The sequence below is a fragment of the Trichechus manatus genome, unplaced genomic scaffold (assembly GCF_000243295.1).
Source record: "Trichechus manatus latirostris isolate Lorelei unplaced genomic scaffold, TriManLat1.0 scaffold00282, whole genome shotgun sequence".
Taxonomy (NCBI): Eukaryota; Metazoa; Chordata; class Mammalia; order Sirenia; family Trichechidae; genus Trichechus; species Trichechus manatus.
Genome location: NW_004444218.1, coordinates 879703 through 890016, shown reverse-complemented (window position 1 = coordinate 890016; position 10314 = coordinate 879703). Strand labels below are relative to the sequence as shown.

The window sequence follows — 10314 nt, the reverse complement described above, 5'->3', positions numbered from 1 at the left end:
CAGCTGCCTGTGCTCATGGCTGCAGTGCTTACCTCTCTCTCTTTCCATTCTCAGGGCCGGGGCCCAGCTGTTTGTTCTTAGGACTTTTTGTCGTGGGAAGAACGGGATCTCCAGTGCCATGCTGAGCAGACACTGCTGGGGAGTTTGGAGCCCCCTAGTGGCAGGGGTTGGCAGTGCCTCTTCCAGCCCCTCCTCCCCTAGCCAGGGCCAGGCCTTCTAGATACCCCTGCTGTCTCCCTGAGCTCCTTCCTTCCTCCACTTTCCCTAACTCCTTAGGCCCCTCATTAGATGTTTACTGACATGGTGCTGTGTGGAGAGAAAAGGCCGGGCTGCTGCTGGGGGGATGGGGGCCAGAAAGGTGGCCCGGCTCAGCAGGTGGCCAAGTGACTAGGAGAGGGTGCCCGGTGTAGGACTAGGAGACCGTGCATGTGTGCACAGTGGCTGTGCAGCACCTGCCTTAGAGAAGAACAGGGACCAAAGCCAGCTGCACAGGTGGCCATGGTCTGGAGGGTGAGGAGCAGGACACGGAGGGTGGGTGGAGGGGATCCCTGGGCCCCCAAATCCTACTCTGTGTGGCAGGCAGCCCACACGGCTGCTGCAAGGGGTCCTGCCTGGCGGAGAGGGATCAGGCTGAGCGTGGCCCCCACCTTGCCCTGGGAGACCTGTGGATGCACGGAGCCCCGGGCAGTGGAAGCCTTTCGAGAACCGACTCTGGTCCCATGGGCCGTGCTGCTGCAGCTGCCCAGGCTGTCCCACAGCACCTCTGGGACTGACCTCCGGCAGCAGCGGGGGTCGCTGTTCAGTGCCTGCTGTTTGTAACTTAAAAACAGAAGAAAAACACTGATAGAAAACATTAAAAACAGAACCAAAATACAACCATATTGGTAAACATCTAGATTTTTGTAAGAAATTTTGAACATTAAAAAAGCAAAGGAACTTATTTTTTTCTGTGGCTCAGTTCTCTCCCAAGCTTGCTTGCTTCTCCCTCAGTGCAGAGAGTACAGGCCTCAGTTTGCCTGAGTGAGGAATGGGTGCACAGCTGCCAGCTGTCCATCTGCTGGCCTGGTCCACCTCACAGCTTCCAGACTGGGATTGTGGGCATTTCACCCCACATGTGCCCTCAGGCATGCTGTTGATCCTCTCCCAAAGGAGAGTGGGGTTACTGCTTAGTGGTAACTGGACCCTGAGCCCAGGGGCGCTGCCCTGGTCTGAGGCTGGTCCGAGCACAGGTTGGCCAGGCATTGATCTCCATCCTGGGTCTAGGAATCAGGCTAATGAGTTCTTGGGGAGCCTGAGGGGCAGCGAGTGGTGCAACTGTTCTGGGGAGTTGATGTCAGAGATCAAGGCAGGGTTGGGGGAGCTCTGAATTTAGGTAAGATGTGGACCAACTGCTTCATCACTTGCCTGCTGGGCAATCTGCAGAAACGCCATGGATTCTGAGCCTACTTTCTCTTTCATAAACAAGGCTCGCGGGACCAAGGGGGGTAGTTCAGTGCAGTACCGTGTGTGGGTCCGGAAATCACGCTGTCACTGCTGCGTCACCACACCCACCCTCTGCAGCACCTGCTTGGTCAGAGATGGGTGCTGACAGCTGGCTGACTGCTCTTTTGCTTTCCCAGGTGGGACAGCCTCTAGATGAGGCTCACCCCCAACCCATGATATCCCTGTGGGGCTGGAACAGATGCTCTGGCCCAGTCACAGCAGAAGCAGTGCTGAGCAGGGCCAACTCCCCCTCCCACTGCTGGTGACTGGGAGCCCCTGGGTGGGATGTGACACTCAACCCAGCTGGCCAGCACCTGGTGGCAGCATTAGTGTCCAGTCAAGGGGAATATGGCATGTTTTGTGCCAAAATTGAGGGCTCCAGGAGCAGGAGGGAGCAGCGCAGTGGTTGAGAAGAATAGTACTAAGTCAATCTAAATGTTTAGGTATTTTTAATTTCTATTTTATATCCTTTAAACATGATATTGGTGTGTAAGATTATTATAGGTAGTTGTTTTTAGCAAAATGATCAAGTTTTATTCTTTAAAAACCAGACGTGTGCTATGAGCATTTGGTCTGAGTGCCATCACTGAGGCATTGCTGCCACCTGGGGACAGTGAATCTTGAGGGCAGACTGAGTACACCCCTGACAGTTTTCAAATATTCCCAACTTCCCTCTACTTCCTGCACCTAATGGATGCCTCTGTTAGCCCGAGGACCTGCCCACTGGAGTCAGACCTGAAAGAAAGCCTCTCAGAATGTTAGCACGGTGAATAGGCACCACCTTGAACCTGTTCCAGTTCTGTCTTTACAAACAAATGCCTTCCCAGACTCTTTACAGTGATTCTGTTCTGTGTGCCCCATGGTGCTCTGTGATGTACCTGTGTGTGACAGCTCGGTGCAGCAGCGAGGAGAGGCCAGCCTGGGTGGGTGGTCAGGGCTGTGCTGGACCACCCAGGCCTGGGCCCACATAGATGGCCTTCTCCAGGCCATCCACCATCTGCCTGTACTCCAGGTGCGCAGGGTAATGTGTGCACTCAAAGCGATCGCTCCCACGCACGTGTGCCAGGAAATCTGGTGCTCCTGGGCAGATGACATTGTCGGCCAGCAACACTGTCCCCTTCTGTAACAGGCCACATTCCTGCAGGGGACAGAGGGATGGAGAGGAGAGGGTCAGGTGTGCCCCCCAAGCCTGCCCCGGTCCTGTGGCTTGCCCCCTGGCTCTTTTCCTGTGCAGGTCTCCCTGCCACCCTGCCTGAAGAGACCCTCCTCCACGTTGTGCCCAGCACAACCACTGTTGGAAAGAAAAGGTTGTGCTGAAGGCAAGTCCTGGTTATAGAATGTAAGCTCCTCCCGTATCCCCAGCCCCTAGAACAGTGTACTGCATACAGTAGGTGCTCAATAAATGTTTGGTGGAGGAGTGTGTGGAGATGATGGGGCCAGATAAGACCACTGTGCCAACCCTAAGGCCAGTGGGTTCCTCATGCCCCATGTCATCAACACGTGGCTCTTCCAACAGAGAGGTGCCTGAGGCCCAGGTGTGTGGGCTGCTGGAGCGGTAACCAGTGTGTGACCTGGGGAGCCAGGATGCCAATCCGGCCTGACACAGGGTGACTGTGCAGTACTGGGGGACAGGGTGGATCCCCCACTGGCCAAGTGGCAGGGAAGAAAAGGCCCCTCGGGTCTGCTCTGAATACCCCAAGCTCCTGTGCTTCCAGACATCTCATGTCCACTGACTCCCAGGGCCCTGGGAGGATGCCTGGGTTACAGGGACAAACCGAGGATGGCAGCATGCCTTATCCTGGGCTCTGTATAGGAAAGAGGTACACTGGACACACTACCATGGAGGAAGTAACCCTCAGGGCACATGGTTAGGGGAGGAGGGCGTCTCTGCTTAAACAAAGCAATAGAACCTTGAAGTGTTTACCTATGGGGGAGGGACAGGCCTGGGTGAAGGGTAAGAAGGCAGCAAGACATCTCTGAGTTCAGCTTTCTTTTATAGATTTGACTTTGGAAGCATGTTGCTTTTTTTACATAATCTAATATGAAAGTTGAAAAGAGGCAATACCCAGCATTGAAAGCAAAATCAAATGCGCCTCAGTTGTTGGCCCGAATGCACCGAGTGGCTGCTCCAATCAGGACTCTACCAGTGCCCCTCCAGGGAGAGGCCCTCGGGTCAAACAGGCCTCACAGTGTCTTCACACTCCTGGTGGTGGCGCGGACCCTTCTAGCCTGCTGCGGGCTGGGGGTACAGCTGCTGAGGCCAGAGTGTGGCAAACACACAGCAGTCAGGTCATGAGGTTAAGGACTCCCCCCCACCCCCAACCGTGGTCTTGAACGTAATAGGAAGCACCAGTATGAATTCTGATGTATTCTCTTAAAAAAGTAATTACCCAGCTTTGTGGGCTCAAAAGTCCTAGAACAACAAGCAGCCCAGGAGTAGCTCGCATTCGCCCCTAGCCTACGGAGAAATGGGTGGTGAGTGGTATGGGGCAGGAAATGGGCAAGATGAGCCACAAACCGCTCCAAGATTTCTAGGGTCGTGCCAGAAGGACTCAGGAGCCCACTTGAAGATGTACTGCTGGTGGCCACGGGGACAATCTGACCATCAGTAAGACTGATGACATCAATAGATTGAAAAGACATCAAACATTAAAATCCATGAATTAATAACTACGGATAAAGAAAGCAGCTTTGGCTACTTTAGGAAGATGCGGGGGAACCCACTCGTCATTTTGAAAACTGGCCACAAGGGGGAAGAAGGCAGAGTCCATCCTGCTTTCCCCAGATGCCTGACGGAAGGATGCAGCCCACTCGGAGAACTGTGGCCAGAAGTGAACGTCTGAATCTGAGTGGGCCATGGAGTTAGCTCCTGACATGGAGAGAGTGGAGCGCCAAGGAACGCCCTGCCCTAGCACTACCGGGAGGTGGCTTGAGAAGTGTGTCCACAATTCTTTGATACGCCTCCCTTCAAGAGGTGGAGCCTAACTCCTCTCTCTTTGTGTGAAGGCTGGCCTTGGTCGCTCACTTCTAACAAACAGGATAAGGCCGAAGCGATGGTGCGGTGCGTGGTTTTGGATTTGTTATTAGTTGTTGTTAGTTGCCTTTGAGTTGACTGCACACATCAAGTGACCCCACGTGTGCAGAGTAGAACTGCTCCATAAGGTTTTCAAGGCTGTGACCTTTCAGAAGCAGATCACTAGGCTTGTCTTTCAAGGTGCTTCTTGGTGGGTTCGAAATGCCAACCTTTTGGCTAGTAGCCAAGCGTTTAAACATTTGTGTCACTCAGGTCTCCATGGATGCGAGGTCATAAAAAGGCACTGCAGCTTCTCTTTGTGTTCTCTCTGTCTCTTTCGGATCTCTTGCTCTGGGAAAAGCTAGCTGCCAAGGTCTCTGGGTAGCGCAAACGGTTTGCACTTGACTACTAACCTAAAGGTTGGCAGTTGAACCCACCCAGTGGCACCACGAAAGAAAGCCCTGGCAGTCTGCTTCCACAAAGATTACAGCCAAGAAAACCCTGTGGAGCACAGTTCTACTATGTAACGCATGCGGTCACCATGCATGAGTTGGAATCAACTTGGCAACAGGTTTGGTCTTTGTTACGTTTTGAGGATGCTCAACCAGCCTGCAGAGACACCCATGTGACAAGGAATTGAGGCGTCCTCTGAGCAGCCATCCTGCCCCCTGCTGACCCCTCACCCTCCAGTTTTGCCGATGCTCACAGAGCCGACGGAGGGAGGGGTGACTGGGCCTCCACTGAGCCAGGCTTGCCCTGACCCAGCAGAAGCCAAGGTGCTGCAGAGCCCCAGCTGCAGGTCTGGGGAGTACAAGTTTAAAAACTACAGCCATTTCCAATTCATCACTTAGCTTCTTTTGAGATAATTACCTACTTTGAATAAGCAATGCTGAGGAAACCATTAGTTTCCTCGTTACTGAACTGTAATATTTGTTGCTTTTCTATAAATACAGGCCCCTTAATTACCACACAGCCCAGAGCTGCTGAAGCCCCCTCGCAGCCCCCACCCTGCCATGGTACAGCCCTGCTGTGGGTCTTCCTCTCCTGTAGGCCGCCAGATTCTTTGCCCTTGATACCCAGTTTCCAGTTCCGTACCCCTCAGCTGGGTGTGGGCCTCCCCCTGGCCCACCCTGGGTGTACTCCCCACAGCTACCTTTGCTGGTGGTGGCTCCATCCCTTCCATATTCAGGCTACCAACGGCCCGCTCTGCCCACGTGCCCGGCCCCCCACACAGGCAGCACCAGACCCCTCGGTGTGGAGGCTCTTGCTTGACCTCTGGATCGTGGCTCAGGCAACTGTCCTCCTTGCCCTTGCGGTCCCATGGTGCATGGCAGAGCATCCCCACATGTGCAAGATGGACAACTCAGGGACAGCCCAGGCTGACTGCCAGGAGGAACATCTAGAGCCCCTGGTGGAGGCTCCATGTCCCTGTTGCCTTGACCTGGCTTCCCAGGATAAGGACAGCTGATAAGTCATCAATATTAAATGCCACATGTCAGTTTATTAAGGGCCCACCCAATGCCCCGGCTCCACCCACCTGGGGACCGAGGACAGGCCCCCAGTTACTACTGCTAGCCTCACCAGGGGAGGCGCAGTCGAGTCACGCTCAGGGTCCTCGCTGGGTGGGGCTGGGCCAGCAGCCGAGTTGGGAGAGCAGGTAACACTGCCAGAGCTTCTTTCCCTTCTGGAGATCTGTTCCCCACTGTCTCGTAGGCCAGGTGTCCAATCGGCCATGCTCAGCCCCCTCCCTGCTGCTGCACCTCCGAGGTCCCTCCCGCCCTCTGCCCACGACCGCAGCACCTTGCTGGCTCAGGCATGCTGGCACCCCACTGCCCCAGCTGGCTGCCCGGTCCTTGGCCAGGTGCCCTTTGCACAGGCCCCCTTCCCTGTCTCCACTCTCACTGTGGGGCCACCTCTGGCCCTCGGACGCCTTGACCTCAGGCTGCGACTTGCCTAGCAGGGGCTTGGCAGCCCAGGCCCCTGCTACCCATGCGCCCCGGGACTGCATTTAGAAGGGCTTTGGCCTGGGTGCCTGCTCGTCAGAGGGGCCTGAGGCAGACGATGGGGGCCAGACCTGGCAGTGTCCATGCCCAGCAATAAGCACAGGGCAGGGACCACGAGCAGCTCACCTCAAGGAGGAGTGTGTCTGGCAGGTACCGGTCCTTCCAGTGATCAAGAAAGACCATGTCCAGCTTGTCTATGTCATGCTTCTTTTTCAGCTGGGGGATGATGTCCTGGGATGCCCCGACCAGAACTGTTACCTAGAAAATGATGGCCCCGTCAATACCCAGCACCTCTGTCCCTCCAGCCCCTGACAGTCCTGCCCAGAGAGCTTACATGGGCAGAAGAGAGGACTCTGCCTGGACACCCATCTCAGTCCCTACCTCTCCTACGCAGACTTGGGAGTCTCCTGCTCTGTAGGACAGGGCACCCAGACCACCCTCACAGAGCTGTGGGGTGACATGAAACTGTCCTGGGATGCATCTTGAGACACACTGGGTTGAGCTGGCCTCTCCACTCACCTGCCCCACCCTCTAGCCTCAGCGTCCATCTCTGTAACACGGCGGGTGAGGGGGTAGTATGGTACCTTGTCCTGCAGGCCAGCGAAGTCCACCATCTGCTGGGTGATGGCAGCAAAGGCAGGGTTGAGCTCAATGGTGAGCAAGTGGCTGCCGTGTGGCAGCAGGCGGGCCATGCGCACAGCCGAGTAGCCGCAGTAGGCACCTAGCTCCAGGAGCACCATGGGATTGCGCTCCCGCACCACCTCATCCACGATCAGGCCTAGGGAGGAGGTGGGGGGATGCCGAGTCAGACCCAGGTGCAAGCCCATGCCTCTCCAAGGAGTCCACGTCTCCAGTCCTGGGCCTGGTGTTTCTCCCCAGTGGCTGGCCCACCTTCCCACCCCTCAGCAGCTGCGGGAGGATCCCTCACCCCCTCTGAGGCCCAGCTCAGGACCTGCTCCACACAGTCCGTCATGCCTTTGCACACGCCAGTTCTCCTCCCTTTCCCACCCGCTGGCTCCCTCCGAAGTGTCTTCACCCAGAGCTGCCCTTTCTGGAAGACCGCTCCCCCGACAAAACAAGCTGCAACTGGGGCCTCCCTGGCGTCCTTGAACTGGATACTCTATCAGGCATTCTGAGGGAGCAGGTCAGAGTCTGTCGTGTTTGTGCCCGGGGCCCAGCTCCAGGGAGTTTGGCACAGCACAACACCTGGCTGGGGTCCAGGATGGAGGCAGTCCATAGGAGGGTGGGGCACCTTTACCCTGCCCCATGGTGCCTTCTCTACCTGCCCAGGCCCTTCTTAGCCACAGTGCTGCGGGTGCATGCCCTACTGCCTGCCCTTCCTCGGGCCCGGCTCTTCGGGACGATGTGGGTGTGGGGCTGGGCCTCCGGCAGCACGGTCCTGAGTTCAGGCTGTGCAGGACCTGCTCAGAGCTTGTCTTGGCCCGAGACACCAGGCCTTCCGGGGAGTGAGGATGAGTTAGGATGTGGAAAAGTGCTGTGCGCGGGCTATGCTGTTCTTTACAGAAATAAGGAACACATTTCCCACGTCCCTCCCTGCCCACGGGACCCCAGGCCTGGATGCAAAGTCCCTGTGGTATCCCGTTGGCAAGAGGTATCCTGGTCTGCACAACCTTTGCCCCTTTCACCTCTGCCCTTAGCTGGGGGCACAAAGGAGCAGGAGGCTGAGCCTACAGCTCGGGCGCCCAGGGCTCCAGACCAGCTCCCCCACCACCACCTGCGTCTGTCCCCTGGTTCCTGACCACACGAAAACGGGGCACTAACAGGCCTCTCCCATCAGGACTGTAGAGCTGGCTCAGGGGACCCGTTTCCCTCCCCCTTGCAGCCCCACACCGGCTGCTTACCTTTCTCGTCACCCACATTCATGGCCCACTCCTTCTGCGAACAGTAGGTGTCAATGGCGTTCAGCACGCTCTGCGGGTCTCCGGACTGTGCGTGCTGCTGCACATAGCGCAGGATGCGCTGCTCCTTGCTGTCGCCCATGAGCATGTTGCGGACAGGCTGTACAACAAGCTCATTCCATATGATCAAGTACCAGTGCTGGCTGCGGTGCCACAGGTACAGCAGCAGTGCCAGCAGCACCAGGCCCAGCAAGGAAGTGGCTAGCAGCAGGGGCGGGAACTCCAGCATCTGTGGGGGAGGGAGAGGGCAGGGCTGAAAGCAGTGAATTCATTGAAAGAGGTGGGAAGGAGGAGGGACAAAGAGGGAGGGGTGAGAGGGGAGGAGGGTGAAGGGCAGGGTAGAGCAGGGAGTCCATATGAGAAGAGAAGCCAGGCGGGAGAAGCAGGAGGCAGGTGAGGAGGGGAGGTGCAGGGGGGGAGACAGAGGAGCGTGAGGGAGGAGGGAGGCTTCCGAGCTCTGCAGCCTCCGGCAGTGCTCAAAGCCCCTTGGCATTTCATGTAGATCTCATCCTTCCAGACTCACTCACTCTCTCCTCAGTCTGGGGGTGCCTCGAAGCCACCCGTGGGGGTGCTACCATTACTCCCATTATGCTGATTGAGGGCCAGGTCACTAGCCACACCCAGGCCTTCTCTCTCTGCCCAGCTCCGCCCCAAGCAAACCTCGTGTCAGGTGATGCCAGGGACAGGCAGGCTCTGCAAAGAACACCCACCCCCAGCTTCCTACCTCTGGGCTGTACCCTCCAGGCTGGCTTAGAGGACACCAGTCAGAGGGGTGGGGGCTGGCCTGGGGCAAGGGGAGCCTCTCCAGAGCTAAAAACCTTGCAGAGATTGCCCCAGGAAGCTTCCTAGGGTCCAGGCACTGAATCACAGACTCCCGCACTGCACCGCTCCCCTCGAAAGCAGCCCAACCTGGTGCACTCAAGCTCCGGAACAAGGACCAGCCCTGGTGTCTGGTGAGACACTCAAGGCCGTGTCAGCTGTCTGCAGACGGCACATGCACTGCACAGCCGGCTCTTTGGGTGGTCAGACAGAGGCACCAGCAGGCGGAGACTTGCACGCCCCTTCTCTAGTGGCAAAGCTGATCTAACTGGCACAGAGTTTCTTTTCCCTTTAGCTAATCATCGTCAGGTAGCTAAAGCACATGGAAGAAATGATTAGGTAGAAGAGCTAAAGAGATTGCAAAGAGAAGACAAAGTATTATAATGCCACGTGCAAAGACCTAGAGATTGAAAACCAAAAGGGAAGAACACGCTCAGCATTTCTCAAGCTGAGAGAACCAAAGAAAAAATCCAAGCCTCGAGTTTCAACATTGAAGGATTCTATGGGGAAAATATTAAATGACGCAGGAACCATCAAAAGAAGATGAAAGGAATACAGAGAGTCACTATACCAAAAACAATTGGTCAACGTTCAACCATTTCAGGAGATAGCATATGATGAGGAACTGATGGTACTGAAGGAAGAGGTCCAAGCTGCACTGAAAGCACTGGCGAAAAACAAGGCTCCAGGAATTGACGGAATACCAATTGAGATGTTTCAACAAAAGGACGCAGTGCTGGAGCTGCTCACTTGTCAATGCCAAGAAATTTGGAAGACAGCTACCTGGCCAACTGACTGGAAGAGATCCATATTTATGCCTATTCCAAAGAAAGGTGATCCAACTGCGCGTGTGGAAATTATTGAACGATATTAATATCACATGCAAGTAAAATTTTGCTGAAGATCATTAAAAAGCAGTTGCAGCAGTACATTGACAGGGAACTGCCAGAAGTTCAAGCCTGATTCAGAAGATATCAGTGATATCATTGCTGATGTCAGATGGATCCTGGCTGAAAGCAGAGAATACCAGAAAGATGTTTACCTGTGTTTTATTGACTATGCGAAGGCATTCGACTGT

General features: G+C 55.6%; 1 protein-coding gene across 2 annotated transcripts in view; it reads right to left on the bottom strand.

The window, feature by feature from the left end:
- Positions 1-1914: 1914 nt before the first annotated feature.
- The window catches only part of COMT (catechol-O-methyltransferase), an 18449-nt gene continuing 10049 nt past the window's right edge, over positions 1915-10314 (bottom strand). For both annotated transcript variants that reach the window (XM_004390087.2, XM_023725055.1), the window contains exons 2-5: positions 8361-8646; positions 7083-7276; positions 6625-6756; positions 1915-2620 (exon numbers count right to left, since the gene is read on the bottom strand). In XM_004390087.2, the coding sequence (XP_004390144.1) occupies positions 2414-2620; positions 6625-6756; positions 7083-7276; positions 8361-8646 (819 nt within the window). In that variant the 3' untranslated portion in view covers positions 1915-2413. The remainder of the gene's footprint in view (positions 2621-6624; positions 6757-7082; positions 7277-8360; positions 8647-10314) is intronic.